Below are 21635 nucleotides of genomic sequence, written 5' to 3'. Positions count from 1 at the left end.
GCTTTAGAGTGTGTGTGTGTGTGTGTGTGTGTGTGTGTGTGTGTGTGTGTGTGTGTGTGTGTGTGTGTGTGTGTGTGTGTGTGTGTGTGTGTGTGTGTGTGTGTGTGTGTGTGTGTGTGTGTGTGTGTGTGTGTGTGTGTGTGTGTGTGTGTGTGTGAGCGTGCATGCGTGCGTGTGCGTGTTTGTGGAGGACTTGAGGACACAGGCAAAATGGAGGACTTGAGGACACTGACAAAATGGAGGACTTGAGGACAAGGACAAAATGGAGGACTTGAGGACACTGACTTGATCACAGGGCTCTGCATTCACCAGAAGAAACGTTTCAGCACCAAAGAAAGGGGCCGTGAAAATGGAACAGAGGAGGAGGGAGAGCAGATCAAACGCCAGAGGACAAGAAGGAATGAGAGGAGTGAGAGGACAAAGCTAAAAGGGAGGAGAAGGTATGAACTGATACGACTTTCTCCAATACACATACGGAGACACGTAACTGCAAACACATGTACACGGACACACAACACACTCATTAGACCTACAAGGTTAAAGTCAAAGTGTCCATCTCACTGGGACTTCAGTAGTGTTGTGTCATCGTTATTATCTTGTGCTTATACAGTATAGTACATTTCCCCTCTCCTTATCTCTAGTTCATTATAGTGAGTGATTAGAGACAGAAAAAGCAGTGCCCCGTCTCTCTCTCTCTCTCTCTGTCTCTCTCTCTCTCTCTCTCTCTCTCTCTCTCTCTCTCTCTCTCTCTCTCTCTCTCTCTCTCTCTCTCTCTCTCTCTCTCTCTCTCCCTCTCTCCCTCTCTCCCTCTCTCCCTCTCTCTCTCTCTCTCTGCTGTCTCTTAAATGGAATTGAGTGTTCAACTCAATACAACTGGGAAATTCCACAATAACGGAATTGTGATAGTTCAGTACTGTACTGAACTCTACTTTTCTTTACTCTGCTCTACTGTGCTGTGTTGTCCAAACTTGTGAACCCAATTGTGGTTTGTGACTACTATGATTTCCCACTGTAGACAATTCAACTGCTGAAATTCCATGACTGACTTTTGTTGAGGGGGGTGGGGGGCTTCTACTAAGCTATGTGGAATTGTTTTAAGAAGGTCATACCAAGGATCATTTTGCAATTTGATTTGGAATTTTAAGACCCCTTGAAGTATCCCCCCCTCCCCCCAAAATATATATATACAGCCATGTAATCTCCATATACAAAAATTGGAAGTAGTGTACTTCCATTAATTTTTTCAACTGGTACCGGGGGAACTTCAGACAAGTCTTGTGAGGCCTGTGGGGGTCCTAGAGCAAAATAACACGCATGTACATGTCCGTGAGAGTCTCACCTTTGCACGGAGTGGTCATAGTTGTTTGTAGGCCACCATTCAGACGCTTTGTGAGAAGACCAGTTTTCGGGATGCCTCATGGTCTGACCAACACTACTCTAGCTCTGTTATCTTTCACCGCAGATGGGGAAGTGCGACATAGGCAGATGCAGTGGATCGAGACACATCCAATGAAAAAAGAACAGATGTCTCAAGCTTAAACGGATGGATTTTTATGGGGATTTTTGTATTATGCTAATTGGATTTAATGTGTATATGCCTTCATTTCTCAAATATAGTCTTAGCTTTCATTTGACACCAGATTTTATATGCTCCTATGAACTTTACATGTTGGTGCTTTTTAAAATGGGCAATTACCAACTACAGCCCTCCATGGTGCAGCTAATAGTCCTTGATGCAATTTTCTCTTTTTCCATTCTCAGAAAAGGAGGAACCACAATAAATAGACACTGGAAACAACAACTTGTCAGAGATTCAAAGCAAACACAACAATGAAACGCCAGTTAAATTAGTTTCTAATCTAAATATAGCAGGTAATCAGAGGTTACACACACAGGCACACCCAGGCATAAAAACATTCACACGTACACACACAAACACTGGCATACACACACATACACCCATACACACACAGGCCTGTATGGCTGACACCTGCTGACAGAAGCATAATTAGTTCTTCCTGTACAACATACCATTAGGCTATCCCCATATTTCACCCACACAGTAACACATGCAATGCGGTATGTGTATTTCTCACAATCCTGTATCTCTCTCTCTCTCTTTTGCTCTCTCTCTCACACGCACGCACGCACGCACGCACGCACACACACACACACGCACAAATACATGCACACAATCAACCATAATTTAATTCTCCAATAAGTGAATCTGTCAAAGTAATCAGATCTCATCTCAGTCAATGGAAGAAGTGTATAGTTGTATCTTTTGATCGTGGCTCTGCCTCCCCTCTCCCCTGGTCCTGTCGCGCATCTATTTCTGATCAAAGACAAATATCAGCAGGATATATTCACTTTAGGGAGGAGAGACAAGCCGCAGGGGACAAAGGGAATGAAATGGCTGTGACACCGGACTTCCAAGCACACACCGCAGGGACCAATTTCAGTGTCGCACAGGGAGAGGCACAGCACAGCTCAGCTACACAGCAACACTGAAACTGTATAACAAACAGATCAGATTGTCTTCTTATGGCTGCAGGGGCAGTATTGAGTAGCTTGGATGAAAGGTGCCCAGAGTAAACTGCCTGCTCCTCAGTCCCAGTTGCTAATATATGCATATTATTATTTGTATTGGGTAGAAAACACTCAGAAGTTTCTAAAACTGTTTGAATGATGTCTGTGAGTATAACAGAACTCATATGGCAGGCAAAAACCTGAGAAACAATCCAAACAGGAAGTGGGAATTCTGAGGTTGGTCGATTTTCAACCAAGACCCTATTGAATACACAGTGGGATATGGATGAATTTGCACTTCCTACGGCTTCCACTAGATGTCAACAGTCTGTAGAACCTTGTCTGATGCCTCTACTGTGAAGGGGGGGCGAATGAGAGGGGATTGAGTAAGGTCTATCATGACCTGACCATGCTCTGACCATGAGCGTTCACACGAGAGGGAGCTCTGTTCCATCGCACATCTGAAGTCAATGTAATTCTCCGGTTGGAACGTTACTGAAGATTTATGTTAAAAACATTCTAAAGATTGATTCAATACATCGTTTGACATGTTTCTACTGACTGTTACGGAACTTTTTGACATTTCGTCTGCTTTTAGTGAACGCGCTTCCTGACTTTGGATTTGTTTACCAAACACGTTAACAAAAATAGTTATTTGGACATAAATTATGGACATTACCGAACAAAACGAACATTTCTTGTGGAAGTGGGAGTACTGGGAGTGCCTTCCGACAAAGATCAGCAAAGGTAAGTGAAGATTTATAATGGTTTTATGAGTTTTGTTGACTGCACAATTTGGCGGGTAACTGTATGGCTTCCTTTTGTGGCTGAACGCTGTTCTCAGATTATTGAATATTGTGCTTTTGCCGGAAAGCTTTTGAAATCTGACACAGCGGTTGCATTAAGAACAAGTGTATCTTCAATTCTATGTGAAACATGTATCTTTCATCAAAGTTTATGAGTATTTATGTTATTTGACGTGGCTCTCTGCAATTTCTCCGGAAATTGTGGAGGCAAACTGAGGTTTTTGGATATAAATATGAACTTTATTGAACAAAACATATATGTATTGTGTAACATGAAGTCCCATGAGTGTCATCTGATGAAGATCATCAAAGGTTAGTGATGGGTTTTATCTCTATTTCTGCTTTTTGTGACTCCTGTCTTTGGATGGAAAAATGACTGTGTGTGTCTGTGATTTTGCGGTGACCTAACATAATCGTTTGTGATGCTTTCGCTGTAAAGCCTATTTGAAATCGGACACTTTGGTGGGATTAACAACAAGATTACCTTTAAAATGGTATAAGATACATGTATGTTTGAGGAATTTTAATTTTGAGATTTCTGTTGTTTGAATTTGGCGCCCTGCACTTTCACTGGCTGTTGTCATATCATCCCGTTAATGGGATTGCAGCCATAAGAAGTTAATTAAAGTACATACATTATTTTGTCTATTTCTGTACCAGCCACACAGACCCCCTATACTCTGTAGACAGTATATATATTTTGCAGTCTAACAATGTTATGTTAGAGTATCTGGTGGTGGTAGTATTGTGTGACAGACAGACAGAAACACAAATGTCTCATGGCAGACTGTCCCTTTGACTTTTACTCCCACTGTTGCTTGTTGAGTTTGTTGAGGTTTGTCCCTGGACCAGGATTAGTAGTGCTGGTGTCTAGGGACGGTGTTGGTTGTTTAAGGTCTGATACAGACTGGTTCAGGATCAGTAGTGGTGGTGTCCAGGGACAGTGTTAGGTGTTGTAGGTCTGATACAGACTGGTCCAGGATCAGTAGTGGTGGTGTCCAGGGACCGTGTTAGGTGTTGTAGGTCTGATACAGACTGGTCCAGGATCAGTAGTGGTGGTGTCCAGGGACAGTGTTAGGTGTTGGAGGTCTCAGGTCTGTCATTATTACCCTGCATAGAATTTGTTCAACACATTTCCTCTAATTTAACTGAGGTGGCCCGGCCTCCTCTCTCCCTACATGCTGCGCTGTATTAATGAAACATGAACTTCAGCCTTCTCGTGGGGCTGTAGCGTACCATGCAGATTCCTCAAGAGTGACTTCGAAATTGGACGTCTATACATGTCCTGAGGTCGTCAGGAAATTCCTTTAAAACCCGACCACTAGGGGCAACAGTGAGCACTGTTACCATCAGGTAGGCTTGGGTTTCTGCTATGGTGATAGCGGTGGCGGACGGTGTGATCCTATCACTCTGGATCACATGGTTGTGTGTTTAATCCCAGTGGTGGACATTTGTTTTTAAAATGTTTTTTTTAACTCTAACCCAAACCTTATTTGGAATTAGTTTTTTTTTGTTAAATTCTTTTTTGTTTTATTGTTTATTTCCTTTAAAACAGCTCATATATTTTTGCACATAATTTTATACACATAAAAACAGCATAAAATAATAAAACACAGCATTTGAATATTACAAATAAGTTTGTTAAAAAGTATATGTTGTTAAAACCAATAAAACAGCCATAAATAAGAGTACTTTTTAATGTAAAACATCCAATTCTGTAAAAGCCATTTAAAATATGTATAAATGATTTAACAAAAATTAAACATTTTAAGACATGAAAAACATGTTAAAAAGTCACTTTGTTAAAAGGCTGTCTTCGGTCCTTTGTACAGGAACGGGGTGAGTCCTTATCAAACTCGCCTCCTCCTGCTCTTCCGAATCCATTTCCGTCCTGTCCGTCGGGGCCCAGAGGAGATCCGTGCTTAAACTTGATGTTTTAACCCTATCCCAAACCTTAACCTTCTCAATTTTACGTTTGGGGCAATTTCAACATTTGACAGGAGGAGTCAACCCAGGGTGTCAAAAACACTTTGAAATCTGTGAACAATACACATCGAGCCCTTTTTCTGTCTCGCTGTCAATTACCTTTTTCTCACAAAGTCCCTCTCTGTCCTAATTTATCAGTCTACTCTTCAAATACTCCAGACTATCTCTCTGCCTCTCACCCTCTCCTTCTATCCATTACTTTCACTCTTCTTTTCTTCTGTTTACAAAGACCATTTCTATCCATCTCCATTGCTCTCTCCTCCTCACCTCGTTTCAGATTAATGATACACCTCAACAAACATTTGTCTCTCTCCTCTCCAAATGTTTTCTTTCTCCTGACCACCTCACTGACATAGTGACAGAATACCAGAGAGATTTAATGGAACTGCAAAAATAAATACAATCATTTCTCGGAGGAGGACATGCAGGCTGTAATGTGAACTTCTCACAATGTTATTTCCAGATCCAGTTTACTTGTCTCCTGTATAGCTGTCTCCTCTCCTTTCTCTCACCTTGGTGGTCGTGGCAAACACACACCTCTAGGGTTCCCCTCTACACACTGGCCACTGGGAGATAACGAGACATGCCTCTAGTTACCACAGACACCCCAGCAGATAGCGCTACCACAGACACCCCAGCAGATAGTGCTACCACAGACACCCCAGCAGATAGTGCAACCACAGACACCCCAGCAGATAGCACTACCACAGACACCCCAGAAGATAGCACTACCACAGACACCCCAGCAGATAGCACTACCACAGACACCCCAGCAGATAGCACTACCACAGACACCCCAGGCGATAGCACTACCACAGACACCCCAGGCGATAGCACTACCACAGACACCCCAGCAGATAGCACTACCACAGACACCCCAGCAGATAGCACTACCACAGACACCCCAGAAGATAGCACTACCACAGACACCCCAGCAGATAGCGCTACCACAGACACCCCAGCAGATAGCGCTACCACAGACACCCCAGCAGATAGTGCTACCATAGACACCCCAGTAGATAGTGCAACCACAGACACCCCAGCAGATAGCACTACCACAGACACCCCAGCAGATAGCGCTACCACAGACACCCCAGCAGATAGCACTACCACAGACACCCCAGGCGATAGCACTACCACAGACACCCCAGAAGATAGCACTACCACAGACACCCCAGAAGATAGCACTACCACAGACACCCCAGAAGATAGCACTACCACAGACACCCCAGCAGATAGCACTACCACAGACACCCCAGCAGATAGCACTATTTCACTTTTGTTTATTATCTATTTCACTTGCTTTGGCAATGTCAACATATGTTTCCCATGCCAATAAAGCCCTTTAAATTGAAATTAAATCGAAATAAAACATTTAATTGAGAGTCAGAGAGAGAGCCAGAGAGCGAGACAGAGAGCCAGAGAGCGAGAGAGAGAGGCAGAGAGCGAGAGAGAGAGCGAGAGAGGGAGAGAGAGGCAGAGAGAGAGAGAAAAAGAGGCAGAGAGCGAGAGAGCGAGAGAGGGAGAGAGAGGCAGAGAGAGAGAGCAAGAGAGGGAAAGAGAGGCAGAGAGAGAGGCAGAGAGCAAGAGAGAGAGAGCGAGAGAGGCAGAGAGCGAGAGAGGGAGAGAGAGAGAGAGAGAGAGGCAGAGAGAGGGAGAGGCAGAGAGAGAGAGAAAGAGGGAGGAACTGAGATGTATGGTGCCCTTTTCATATATTCATGAAGCATTTGACAGTACTTCAATGAGAGGGGGATGAAAAGTTGGGGGCAGGAAGGATAACGAGAAAACTGGATGCAGACTGAGGGGGAACTGTGAAGATAAACACTGGCACAGGAGGAATGGAAGAGGAGACACAAACAAAGAAAGAAAAAGTGCAAGTAGAGAAATATTGGCAACATAAGTAAGGAGAGAGAGAGGTGCAGAGACAAGGCTGTGACAGTGTAGTGTAAGATGTGAAATGATGTGAGAGAAGGAGAGGGAAGAAGAGGAGAGATTGACAAGTTACTGTCCTTGCCATGACCTTGGTGGAAGTAAATGAGGAGACATGGAGAGTAAGACACAGAGAGAAAGATAGTGTAGACAGAGAGAGAGAGAGAGAGAGAAAGAGAAAGAGAAAGAGAAAGAGAGAGAGAGAGACAGGGAGAGAGAAGGATAGTTTGTTTGTTTGTTATAACAGGAATACAGCTGAACAATGTGAGCACCATCCAGGATCCAGAGCCACTAGACAACCACAGAAAAACAAACGCACCAAAACAGAAAAGTGACGTAGGAAAATGGAAGTGAGTGGTGAGTGAGCACAGACAAGACAAAAACAACTTCATCGACAATATTCTATTGGGACATGATGTTTTTTCAAATTCACTATTTACCGCTCCAAGGGAAGTGATTGGCTGTTCCCCAGTAAACCATCACCCTGCACCTCTGCCCCCTTTTTGGTGGCTTTCAGTGTCCTGACCCCTGCTGTGATGCTGGCTCCTGTTTCCTAGGAACCCAGCCCCCCTGCCCAGATATCCAATCATCGAAGCCAATTTCACAAACAGGAAGGAAGTAGGGTTTATATTGACTCTGAATGCCAACATGAAGCGTCTGCTACTCTGCCTCTCCATTGGTTTGCGTCACTGTCTTTTATAGCTTGTTGACATGAGGGATTATTCTGAACAGTTTGGCTTCCTAACTTCCTAACTGAGCATTATGGCATGTGACAGAAGTATGAACTTTGCCATCTTAAACATATGGATTGAACATATGGGTCGTTAAAAGCAATTCCTGAAAATTCCCCACTTTATTTAAAGGAGCAATCTGCAGTTGCTTCATACATTGTTGGACATCATAATCTGAATGTCTCATTGTGTGTGTGTGTGTTTGTCTTTGTGGTTTTTGTGGTGTGTAAATTATTTTATGACTGCCGGGTCAAAAAGGACCCTAAGACAATCTTTGTACCCTGCTGGTGTACAGCTTTCATGGAAATATGAACGAAGGCGATGTTTCACTTTTTCTAATGTTGGGGTCACACTAGGAAAATTTCAAGTTGAAAAAATATAATTTAGGGGTTTTTCTTCTGCTGTTTAAACATAGCGGCGGGTAATTTTTTACCCTTAAGACAACACAAGGGTTAACCAGGCAAGTCAATTAAGAACAAATTGTTATTTACAATGACGGCATGGCAAGAGGCAAAAGGCCTCCTACAGGGATGGGATAAAAAAATAAAAGAACAAAAAAAACATTGTAAGACAAAACGGACAACACAGACAGAAGACACTGGCAACAGCACAAATGCAACAGCAAACAAACTGTGTGTGTGTGTGTGTGTGTGTGTGTGTGTGTGTGTGTGTGTGTGTGTGTGTGTGTGTGTGTGTGTGTGTGTGTGTGTGTGTGTGTGTGTGTGTGTGTGTGTGTGTGTGTGTGTGTGTGTGTGTGTGTGTGTGTGTAAATAAATAATATATAATCATATTATAAATAAATAATATAAATAATAATATAAATCTATACTGTACATTTCCAGGAATGCATCTTCATTCCCAGGCTATCGATATTTCCATTATGGTATATAGGACCAGAAAACGACAACATCGTAACGCAGGGTGAACTAAGTAAGATACTTTTTTTTGTTGTTGTTGGTAATCGGGGTGGCAGCGTAGCCTAGTGGTTAGAGCGTTGGACTAGTAACCGAAAGGTTGCAAGATTGAATCCCGGAGCTGACAAGGTCGTCGTTCTGCCCCTGAACAAGGCAGTTAACCCACTGTTCCTAGGCGGTCATTGAAAATAAGAATTTGTTCTTAGCTGATTTGCCTAGTTAAATACATTTTTTTGTCTAAATAGTACTAACGCTGGGTTCTAGTTAGGAAGCCATGTTATTACTCGCTTCAGCTGCTATATTCTCAAACTGGGCAGTTGGAGGGGGAGAAGAGGTCTCTCACAGTTGTGGGTCATCTATTCTGGAGGTAGTAGGGCTATATAAGGGTGAGGAGGACTGACGGCTAACCTACTTAAATTTAAGTCCTTGTCCGTTTCACAGGGTTCTCCAAATGAATGCTCGGCTCTACCGTAGCCACTACCCTCCTCTGATTGTCCTATTTCTCCTTAATCAACCTCCAACTGAGACAGAAGGATGTGGGACAAAGTTATTTAAACCTTCATATCATACTACAGTGGATAGCTGGTTCGGTAGAGTCTTGTGACATAATGTAGATGACCTGTTTGGTGTAGTTGAGCAAAGAGGATTGAGGATTTGACTATAGGCTACCCACTAACCCACTCTCTCCTCCTCACCTCTGTTACAGCTCTCAGGTCAGTCCTAGTGGTACCAGATTACCCAATCAATCAATTCACCAATTAGTCAATGTACAATCTTTTCACTCAGGGATCCTTACATCCAACCATGACATTAAACCGACTACTACTTCAGCCCAGTCACTCAGCCATTCTGTAAGCCAAGCTAGCTACTCATCTAGTGCAACGACAGCTGTCCTGCCTGCTGGACATCTCTACAAAGAAGCTAGTGTGAGTGAGGGATGGAACCATGATGACAAGCCAGCAGCAATTCATTCAGTATATTGAGCTGACCACAAATCAAGATTCAGCTCCTTCCATCTACTGCGTCTGTCTGTATCTCTCCACATCTCATATACAGAAACAACACTGCTTATGCATTGGCATGTGTGAGGTCACCATGACAAATTGCTCCAATCACCACTCCACCACTTAGCTATTCAATTCAATTCATTTCAATCCATATATCGGCAAAACTGCAATTGGCATGGAGACAATCAAAAAATCGATAATGAATTGGATCCCACCATCCTATTCTTCCCTGCTGAGATGGATCCAGAGCAGAGTATAGAGCTCTGTGCCTCCACTGCACTGTGTGAGGTAAATAGGGAAGTAGTGAAGTCCAGCATGTTATTTCAAAGGTCATGACTGGCTGGAATAATTAGTGTGGCATTTTAGCCTGGTCTGATGGGAGAAGGGCTGGCTGCGACTAACAGCGTGTGTGATTCTGATCTGTGCTGTTGCTCTTGTCAGCGCTACAAACCCAAACGTGCAGGTCAAACCAGCCAGCCGTGTCCTGTGCTTGAAACAATTCTAATTCTCGTGGGAGATGATGCTGCTGTGCCAATACGATGACGCTAGTGGAACAGCATGTGCCACAGCCTGGGGCAACAGAGAAAAGCTTGCTGTTTAAAATATACTGACCAAAAATACACTGAACAAAAATAATGAGTTACAGTTCATATAAGGAAATCAGTCAATTGAAAAAAATGCATTAGGCCCTAATCTATGGATTCACATGACTGGGAATAATGATATGCATCTGTTGGTCACAGATACCTTAAAAAAAAGGTAGGGGTGTGGATCAGAAAACCAGTCAGTATCTGGTGTGACCACCATTTGCCTCTTGCAGCTGTTGATTGTGGCCTGTGGAATGTTGTCCCACTCCTCTTCAATGGCTGTGCAAAGTTGCTGGATATTGGCGGGAATTGGAACACGCTGTCGTACATGTCAATCTAGAGCATCCCAAACATGCTCAATGGGTGACATGTATGGTGAGTATGCAGACCATGGAAGAACTGGGAAAATGTCAGCTTCCAGGAATTGTGTACAGATCCTTGCGACATGGGGTCATGTAATATCATGCTGAAACAAGAGGTGACGGTGGCGGATGTGGTTGTGAGGCCTGTTGGATACACTGGCAAATTCTCCAAAACAACATTGGAGGAGGTTTATGGTAGAAATGAACATTCAATTCTCTGGCAACAGCTCAAATGGACATTCCTGAAGTCAGCATGCCAATTGCATGCTCCCTCAAACCTTGAGACATCTGTGGCATTGTGTTGTGTGACAAAACTGCACATTTCAGAGTGGGCTTTTACTGTCCACAGCACAAGGTGCACCTGTGTAATGATCATGCTGTTTAATCAGCTTCTTGATATGCCACAGCTGTCAAGTGGATGGATTATCTTTGCAGAGGAGAAATGCTCACTAACAGGGATGTAAACAAATTTGTGTAAAAACATTTTATATTTCAGCTCATGAAACATGGGACCAACACTTTACATGAGTTTATATTCTTGTGCAGTATATATATATATATATACTACCATTCAAAAGTTTGGGGTCACTTAGAAATGTCCATTAAAGTAACATCAAATTGATCAGAAATACAGTGTAGACATTGTTAATGTTGTAAATGACTATTGTAGCTGGAAACGGCAGATCTTTTATAGAATATCTACATAGGCGTACAGAGGCCCATTATCAGCAACCATCACTCCTGTATTCCAATGGCACGTTGTCTTAGCTATTCCAAGTTAATCATTTTAAAAGGCTAATTGATCATTAGAAAACACTTTTGCAATTATGTTAGCACAGCTGAAAACTGTTGTACTGATTAAAGAAGCAATAAAACTGGCCTTCTTTAGACTAAGTGCACAGCATTTGTGGGTTCTTTTACAGGCTCAAAATGGCCAGAAACAAAGAACTTCCTTCTGAAACTTGTCAGTCTATTCTTGTTCTGAGAAATGAAGGCTATTCCATGCGAGAAATTGCCAGGAAACTGAAGATCTCATACAATGCTGTGTGCTACTCCCTTCACAGAACAGCGCAAACTGGCTCTAACCAGAATAGAAAGAGGAATGGGAGGCCCTGGTGCACAACTGAGCAAGAGGACAAGTACATTAGTGTCTAGTTTGAGAAACAGACGCCTCATAGGTCCTCAACGGGCAGCTTCATTAAATAGTACTCGCAAAACAAGTCTCAACGTCAACAGTGAAGAGGTGACTCCGGGATGCTGGCCTTCTAGGCAGAGTTCCTCTGTCCAGTGTCTGTGTTCTTTTGCACATCTTCATCTTTTATTTTTATTGGCCAGTCTGAGATTAAATTTGAGATTCTTCAAAGTAGCCACCCCTTTGCCTTGATGACAGCTTTGCACACTCTTGGCATTCTCTCAACCGGCTTCATACCTTGTTAAAAGTACATTTGTGGGATTTCTATCCTTCTAATGCGTTTGAGCCAATCAGTTGTGTTTTGACAATGTAGGGGTGGTATACAGATGATAGCCCTATTTGGTAAAAGACCAAGTCCTTGGACAAGTTGTGCTCAGCATATGTGGGAACTCTTTCAAGACTGTTTGAAAGCATTCCAGGTGAATCTGGTTGAGAGAATGCCAGGAGTGTGCAAAGCTGTCATCAAGGCAAATGGTGGCTACTTTGAAGAATCTCAAATATAAAATATATTTTGATTTGTTTTACACTTTTTTGGTAACTACATGGCTCCATATGGGTTATTTTATAGTTTTGATGTCTTCACTATTATTCTACAATGTAGAAAATAGTCAAAATAAAGAAACACCTACTCATTCAAGGGTTTATCTAAAGTTTTGACTGGTACTATATATATATTTATAAACTGGGTGGTTTGAGCCCTGACTGCTGATTGGCTGACAGCCATGGTATATCAGACTATACCGCAGGTATGACAAAACATTTATTTTTACTGCTCTAATTATGTTGGTAACAAGTTTATAATAGCAATAAGGCACCTCTGGGTTTGTGATATATGGCCAAAATACCACGTCTATCATACCACACCCACCCGGGCCTTATTGCTTAAATATATTCAGCATTCTAAGTAAAAAGATTTTCAGTGGAATAACTGTTCTGGGAAATTAAATGTTTATGAATCTGGAGAATTGAAGAGCAAAGGAAAGTGGTATGTGCATATATGCTGAATTTTAAACATTTTATTACCATGGAGTCAGCCAGGGCCCATCTTCCAAACAACTAGTCTGCTGAATTTTAACTGTAAATTCTTAGAGACCCCCTGATGTCCCATTGAAATAAATCAGAAATCATCAAAGCAACACATTGTTTTGAAAGCCCTCAAACACAGACTCACAATTTTTAATTAACCCTGTACACTGGGGAATCATTTATATTTCAATTACGCTTTGGACACCAGGGCAACAGACTTTCTCTAATGGACTAATCTGTTGTAAAAACACATTTCACACAAAGCACCAAAAGCAAAGTAATTATAAATGCGCATGTGTGTTCCCTCTCCATGGTGTGGGTCGTTAACCAGCAGAGCAGCAGACATATAGGCCAGATTTATGTGAAAGATTACGAGCAGACGTGGCCTGAGGCGGCAGGAGGAGCCCTGGAGATTGAGCACCACAACAGCAGCAGAAAACGCATCAAAAGTAATGACTCCAATAGAGCTCCAACGGTAGGCTGGAAGGGGGCTTAGCAAAGGCTTTGAAATGTCCAACTGGACCCAACCATATTACAGCCACAACACAGGACAACTAGACACCGTGGAATATGATGGTACGCCAGTGTGTGAAAGAGGATCTCCGTACAACCCATTCATTTTGTATAGAGTACACATTAATGTGAATGATTACAAGTTAGTCTTCCTGCACTCAGTCCATTTTCAACAACTGGTGAGTTGACAGGGTAAAAAGTGATTCAAACTGTTGAGGTGAAGCGTTACAGATTCCGTGATAGAAATAAGGTAAAGTTTAGTTTATGGTGGCGGTGGGGTTCCCGGGAAATCCATAGACAAGGGCCCAATGAAGTTAAATTGACCGATTTCCATATATGAGCTGTAACCCAGGAAAGTCTTTGAAATTGTTGCATTTATATTTTTGTTCAGTATAGCTTCATTGGACAAGTTCAGCTGGAAACGTACTGTGCTTTAATCATGACAGGGAGAGCGCTCTGTAGGAAGCAATCGAGCAGAGACATGCCATTACCAGTCAGCTGAAGTGATATGAGGTTCTGATGGAACGAACACTAGAAAGCTAGCCATATTACACAGCAATTCAGTTTAAGTGGCAGATAGGAAGAGATTGAGGGAAGAAATGTCTGATACAATCTGTCACTGGTCAGACTTCGCAGTTCAATTATTCTGCAGTCTTTCAATAGGCACAATTGTAAAGCTGACGATTTTATACTGCCGTAGTTCAGCTCTCCCCCTCTACCGGATGTTTGGATTAGAGAGTCTCTAGTGAATTGGACCTGGTGCCCGAGCAGAGCCCTGCACTTTGAAGAATCAATGGTGGGGGACTCGTTACTCATAGGTCCGATTGTGTTTCATATTTAATGGGTGTTGGAAGGAAAAGTTAACTTCCAATGCAAGTCAACCTGCACACCTGTTATGGCACTAGTAAACTGCCATCACACGAAACACCTTCTGTTCCAAAACTTTGCTTGACTGGTTCAGGTTGCATTCTTTGGCATCATTAAACCGCAACAGTCATTACCTCCCTCTGAGACACACGACCCAACTTGTGGTTTACACTAAGGACTGATGCAGGGTAATTGACCACTCTGAGGTGTCATTACTTATTTAGTTGAGAGAAACTAGGTGGCACAGTCCCATCTTCCCCAGACCTAAACATTTAGACAAACAATGACTTAGCTGCAAATTTTTACTTATTTTTGGGGGTCAGCTTTGATCACGCAAAGGACAAACAAGTGCTTTTATACAGGAAAACAATAAGACCAATCGCTTTATATGCACTATAAAAAATAATATTTTAAATCATTCAAAACCTCAGTTAAGATCAACTAAAAGAGCAATGGTACTTCACTTGCATTTACTTCAACATGGTACTATGACACTTTCAGGCTACAAGTTCAACCTTTGATCAGTGACCTCTGGGTGGGTGACCTCCACAGGGACACGCTCCGCAGTGCAGGAGGAATGAGGGGGCTTGATGCTGAAGAGGTCACGCAGGTTGACCTCCGAGTCGACAAAGTGGGGGATCTTGCGCTCGTTGAAGAGGCCTGAGAGGTTAACCTCCACCTTGGCCCGTCGTGACACCCTCATGCGCAAGGCAAAGAGGCGTCGCAGGTCGTCCTCCACCAGGGGCAGCTGGTGGCCTTGCAGACGCTTCTGCCAGGCCTTCTTGGGTCGCTTGCGCTTCTTCTAGAGAGAAAAACACAATGGGACAGAGAAATTGATTTGAGGTATAAAATGTCTAGTGGAACAATTACAACTGTTCAGAAGGGTCATTAACTTTAACTGCCCAGTAGACAGGAAGTCTATATTAGGACTTCAGTTCCTGTAGGGGCTTCAGAGCTGGACAAATCGAGACAAGAGCGACATTGTGTGAGTAACCGCCACCCCTCCCTTGAGCCCCACTATGCCCAGAGCTGCTATAGATTCTGCCAGACATCTAAGGGATGCTGCTTTCAAATGGTTCAGGGCCACATCCAGATCAATGGTCACCTGGCCAGAGCCACCACACAGTAGACCCACTGTTGGCTCAAGCCCACATCTTACCCACAGGGGATAGACTGACTAAAGCCATGCTTACCTTCTCAGGGTTGGCATCTGGGTCATGGTGAGCCAGGTGTCTGCTTAGGCTCTCCTGTGAGATTGAACAGAGATGTGTCACGACAACGATGGCGTACAAACATTTTGACAGCAGCAAAGTATGAACATATATCTATTCTAAACATTTATACTGTACCAGCGCCACAATGGCAAACATCTCCGTCCACTACATGGAAAAATGTTTATCTTGGGATTCAAATTCAATTCTGTCCATGGGGAGGCAATGGAAAATAGGCCACTAGTAGTTACTTGACAAGACATTCAGTGACTTCAAAGAAATTCATGAGGCTGCTTTGCATGCAGTGATTGAAACCCAACTGCACATCACCGCCGTGTAGAAGACTACACAGTTCTGGATGCGTGTTCTTAGTTAAGACAGCTGACAAATGGACGTCAGAAAGAGCAGGCTGAAGAGGAGAGGCGGCTTAGAGCAGGATGCTACAAGTGTGTTCAATAGATAACAGCGAACTAGACTGCCTAAAAATCAGGGATGGGCAACTCCAGTCGTCGGGGACCAGAGTGGTGTCACTTCCTCCCCATCCTAGCAAACAGCTGATTAACTAATTGCATTCTAAACTGAAGATCATGATTAGTTGATTAGTGTCTGATGTTAGCTCAGGCAAAAGTGGGACCACAATCAGCACAGCCCCCCCCCCCCCCCCGACTGCCCACAGGGGCTACAGTACATACCCGCATGGCAAAGGTTCTGGGGCAGTCGGGGAAGCAGCAATGGTACTTGAGGAGCTGCAGGTGGGTCTTGCGGATGTGGTGCTGCAGGTTGAAGGTAGTGGAGAAGTAGGCCTTGCAGCCACTGCTGGGGCACAGCAGGACAGGCTTCTGCAGGGCGTGGGTTCGCTTGTGTCTACGCAGAGAGTCGACATGCTTAAACACCTTCTGGCACAGCTTACAGGTGAATGTGGCTGCAGGGACAGGAGAGAGGCAAATGTCACTACTCGATTCCTGCCCAACAAGTTGTCCATTAGCCAAAACAGATGGCATGAGCAGGCAGCAGGTGGCAGAGTAAACGGTATGAATGTTTGACACTAAAGGTTACCAATAAAATAAGCTTCCCCTTAATTACTAATCAGCTAACGCCTCATAAGCAGTTTCTCTAACACTGTCACCCTACAACTAGCAGGGTACAACGCAGGACATTTACAGAAGTGGTAGAAGAGAAGGAAAAAGAGAATTCTAAATGTGAAAATAATTATATCCAAAAATAGTTCAGTGAGAGGAAAGGCAGGTTGGCCTGGACTGATACTGTAATTCATTATTTTCATAATCCTTCAGTACCAACTCATATTAAGGGGGTTTGGTAGGGTGCATACCTGGGTGTCTAGCCATGTGCTTGTGCATTTTACCCCAGGTTTGCTCAAAATGATTGCATTCAGGCTGTGGGCAGCGGTACCCTGCAGAGTGGGAGAGATATGGGCAGTGTTAGGTTATGAGTGACATGACAACTGCTACTATCCCTTTGATAGTATTGATACAAAATGACTGATAGATTTTTGATTTATGCAAGACTGTACGTACAGCAATAGAAGACTGACATCCTTGCAAAGGGACAAACCTGCATGTTTCTTCTCATGGGCTTTACGAGCAACATTGGTGTCAAACATGACTCCACATCCTCTCTTCGAACATCTGAGGACCAGGGACAGATTAATTTAACCATTAATCTGAGACATGCATTCACTTGCATTTTAAATAGAGAGTACGCATCAGCTTGTGCATCAGCTTAGGCCTTGCAGTATTCAAAGGATGTAAGGCCTACAGGACCATTAAAAGATTGACTTACTTGACTTACTTGAAATTAGAAGATATTCCATGCTCCTTCAAATGTAATTTATACACCCTCCGTTTCTTGAATGTCAATAAGCAATTTGGAAAATTGCACTGCACATGGGGACAATTAAACAAGTAAAAATGACATTCAGCACATTTAAACGGTAAAAAGGGAAATGGTTTCCTATAAATTAATTGCAAGAACCGGTTTCATAAAGTACACATGCCAGGGCCAAGGGGGTCCGTTTAAAAAAGGACCAGAGAGAATGCTGAAAATGGGCAATCGCCAAATAGCAACGTGGATATTCGGCGACATCTAGTGGACTATAACCTTAAAGTACTTGTCCTTTTCCCCGTGGGCATATTGGACGTGTCTCTTCAACTTGTCCGCGTTGAAGAAAGCCTCTGTGCAACCCACAAAGGTACATCTGTTGGGCGAAAAATATACTAGTGTGCGTGAAGTTTCTCAAACTACAGCCTAACCCATGGGTATGAAATTAAATGTAAACTGAAATTATTAACCTACCTGAATTGTTTCACCCCGGTGTGGCCAAGTGCGTGGCGGCTCAGGTGAGATTTCCGTGAGAAACGACGGCCACAATCAGCCACGTTGCATTGAAAAAGTTGCTGAAACACAAGAACCAGTAGGGTTATAAATGATAGTTTACGCAATCGTAATCTTTGACTAATCATAAAAGGCTCAAACTTCAGAAGTAAACTTTGCCATTCGAACTATTTCGCCACATTTATGGCAGAAGCCTACGCACTTCTGCACATTTTTTCACACGAAATCTATTACCCCGGGGATGAGGTTACATCCACATGAACCATAGCTGAAATCGAATATCACTCAAATATCAGCCATGTCCGCATATCATATTTACCGCTCCCGTGTGCACGGTCTCGTGCTCTTTCAAACGCCACTCCCGTTTGAACGTCGCCCCACAATCAGCATGGTTGCAGTTGAAAAGCTGTTGTCGAGGACCCGAGTCCTGTTTGTGGGCTACCCCGTTCATTGTCTCCTGAAAACAGTCGTCTATTCGGTTGCACACTGTCAATCAAGAGGAATGTGCACCCCGCGCCAACTACTCTTGTAGCCTCTGAGAGTGCACTGAGGTTAATTGACCCAGGTCGCACCTGTGCCGAATTAATTGCTTAACTCGGGTGTCAGTGTTTGCAGTGAATGGCCGTGTTCCAGGCTGACTGGTTGCAGACATGTCAGCTCTCACAATGCCTGAGGTGCATTCAGTTCGCATGAACGTTTGATACGTTGCGGAACGGTTTGTACTGAACGACACGATTCCCCAAAATGTTCTTGAACAGACTTTGAGGCACGTTTGGTGGGTGTGACTTGAAGCAACGAATGACGCCTTTAAAGGCCAGTGGCCATGCTGACAGCGTTCCCAACCCATAAACCAACCCATACCAGTTTTTCAACCGGTCGTTCAGTACAGCACCGTTTCCGTTCAATTGAACATTCCAGACCGTAAACACATACAGAACGCAGCCCAGGTTAGGTCAAACATGTATTATATAAAACATTTTTTAACAATCAACAGATCCCCACTGTTCAGCATCTATTCAACACACTGCAATGCAACTACTGTATTCTTACAGCAGAGGGTAGCATATCTTACTACAATCAGATTCGAGAGAACGGTAGGGATGTAGCATTTGTTGCAAGAGTATTAATTCCTTGCTCATACGAAACTATTATTCCCAATCCCAAGGATTCCCAGACAGAACACATTACCCATGATTTAGGAGCCTCTACTAGCCTACTACAGTCAGCTCTGGAGTAGTTCTGGACGCAAAAAGTACTTGTTTAAAGGTATTATGTTGGTAACCAGTTTATAATAGAAATAAGGCATCCCAGCCGTGACCGGGAGTCCCATAGGGTGGCGCACAATTGTCCTATCGTCGTCCGGGTTAAGAGAGGGTTTGGCCGGGGAGGCTCCCGAGTGGCGCAGCCAGTGGCGGATTTAGGTATAGGCGACATGGGCAGGCTACTGCCAGGGAAGGTCTCCCACACAGAAGTACGAGATGGGGAGGGGGGCGGGGGTAGGTTGACCTCAGGTCTCCCCACTGTATGGGAAGCGGGGGAATCTATCAAATAGCGCACCTATAACTTTGTACAGTACTAATGCAATTAGTAAAATCAGTCACACTACGAAATGCTACCAAATAAAACACAATTCATTCATAATACTGTGAATATATAGTTTCACAGACATATTGTTGCATTTTTGTCTGGTTTGTGCGAAATCATGAAGAATAATATAAAACCAGTCTGCACACCACCACGGTGAATCATGAAGGTATTCTGTCATTGTATTGACTAGGTCCTGAGCTCAGTAAGGGGAATTTCCAATGCTGTAGTCTAACTTAAAAGACATCTATATTATGCTGATATTTTGTATATTTTGTGATATATTGAGTCTTTTGGGGTGAATACACATTACAGTTAGTACAGCATGGTGTTTTTTTTTTGGGGGGGGGGGGTTGAAGGGGGGGTTCGCCCAGGGGGCCATACAAGCTAGAGGCTAGAGGCGTCACTACAGACACCCTGTTTCGAATCCAGGCTGTATCACAACCGGCCGTGATTGGGAGTCCCATAGGGCGGTGCACAATTGGCCCAGTGTCGTGCGGGTTTGGTCAGTGTAGGCGTCATTGTAAATAAGAATTTGTTCTTAAATGGCTTGCCAACTGTAGTTAAATAAAGGTTACACATTTTTACTTGGCTCATCTAACGACTCCTTGTGGCAGGCCGGGCGCCTGCAGGCTGACTTCGGTTGTCAGTTGAACGGTGTTTCTGGTGCGGCTGGCTTCCGGGTTAAATGAGCGGCTGTTAAAAAAGGGGGTAAAAAAAATACAAATAAGAGACCTCAAGGTTTGTGGTATATGGCCAATATATGACGACTAAGGGCTGTATCCAGGCACTCCGCGTTGCGTCGTGCAAAGAACAGCCCTTAGCCGTGGTTTATGGCGTTTTTGCTTAAATATACCACAGCTAGGGGCTGTGGTATGCTGCGTTCATAACCTTCATTCATAGACGGTATTTACCACATATGACTGGGAAAAATCATCTTGAACGCCTCTTCTACTGGTAATTACTAGTGGGAAACGTGTCTATCATCCCTGAGCTCCGACTTCTCCCACATGCTGACGTAACCCACATTTTTGCATCTACTTATCCATTTTGAGAGTTGTTGGTATTTTGATCCACTAATATTATTTTGGTCCCTCAACATTTTAATTAATTTTAACCACTTTAAAATAGATATACCTCAATATATTCAAATCTCACTACATTCAATTACACATAATTTAACATCCAATTTCATAGAGAGTGTTACAAACTGGACTATATTTAGTAACTTTGAAGAGATGGTGATTAGGTCTAAATAGGCGTTTGGCGTTTGCCTGTCTAAATTCAGTGTACTGATCTTTAATTGCCGTTTCCGAAAGGCAAACTCTTCTCACGCGCCAACTCATTTTCCTCAGCTTCAGAAGCATCTGCATTCATACAATTTTTTATAGCTATTCTTAGCTATATTCTTCAGACTTGACCAGAGGGAATTGTTAATATGTTGTAAATTGTTTATTGTAAATAACATTTTCTTCAAAAAAATACGCCAAAAATGCATTTTATGTACATGTCCTTAGTATTTTACAGATAGAAAGTTGAAAAAAATATTTATCCACAATCTGCTCTGGACAAGTCCGGTCCTGGAGTGTCTCAACAAAATTAAATAAAAAATATTTAGCCTGACTACACCCAGTGTCCAGAAAAATGGATTTGCACAATATGAAAATATGCATATATTTAATGAGATTTCACCTCATTTGCATATTTTAATAAAGCGTTTACTTAAATGTGTAAAAGAAAATAGTCTTATATTTATGTCTACATTCAAATGGTACAAGTTTATTAAGGGGGAAAAAATTACATGATTTATAAAAAGCAATCTATTAATTATGGTTTTTGAACACTGTAATTTGTGAGCACGATAGCTGTAATTTTAGTTTATGGTTGACGCAACTTGTTTTCCATTAGCTAATCAACATTTCTCAACGAGTTCAAAGCACATGAATGCATCCAACTCGTATTTACTACTTCACAACTGGAAATTACCAACTTCCTTCTTGGTTATGAATATGAATGCAGCATTAGGCAGGATGCACAAT

At 43.0% G+C, this 21635-nt stretch overlaps 1 protein-coding gene across 1 annotated transcript; it reads right to left on the bottom strand.

Annotated features, from left to right (window-relative positions):
• Positions 1-14737: 14737 nt before the first annotated feature.
• Positions 14738-18553, bottom strand: LOC139578907 (P43 5S RNA-binding protein-like). The gene is made up of 9 exons (XM_071407045.1): positions 18332-18553; positions 17974-18074; positions 17779-17875; positions 17470-17558; positions 17233-17306; positions 16991-17071; positions 16353-16582; positions 15643-15696; positions 14738-15251 (listed from the first exon to the last, which is right to left on the bottom strand). The coding sequence occupies exons 1-9, from the start codon at positions 18461-18463 to the stop codon at positions 14952-14954; spliced, it is 1158 nt and encodes a 385-aa protein (XP_071263146.1). The 5' UTR covers positions 18464-18553; the 3' UTR covers positions 14738-14951.
• Between the last annotated feature and the right edge of the window lie 3082 nt (positions 18554-21635).

Source organism: Salvelinus alpinus, chromosome 1 (genome assembly GCF_045679555.1).
Source record: "Salvelinus alpinus chromosome 1, SLU_Salpinus.1, whole genome shotgun sequence".
In the NCBI taxonomy this organism is placed as follows: Eukaryota; Metazoa; Chordata; class Actinopteri; order Salmoniformes; family Salmonidae; genus Salvelinus; species Salvelinus alpinus.
This window is presented reverse-complemented; position numbering and strand designations above follow the sequence as displayed.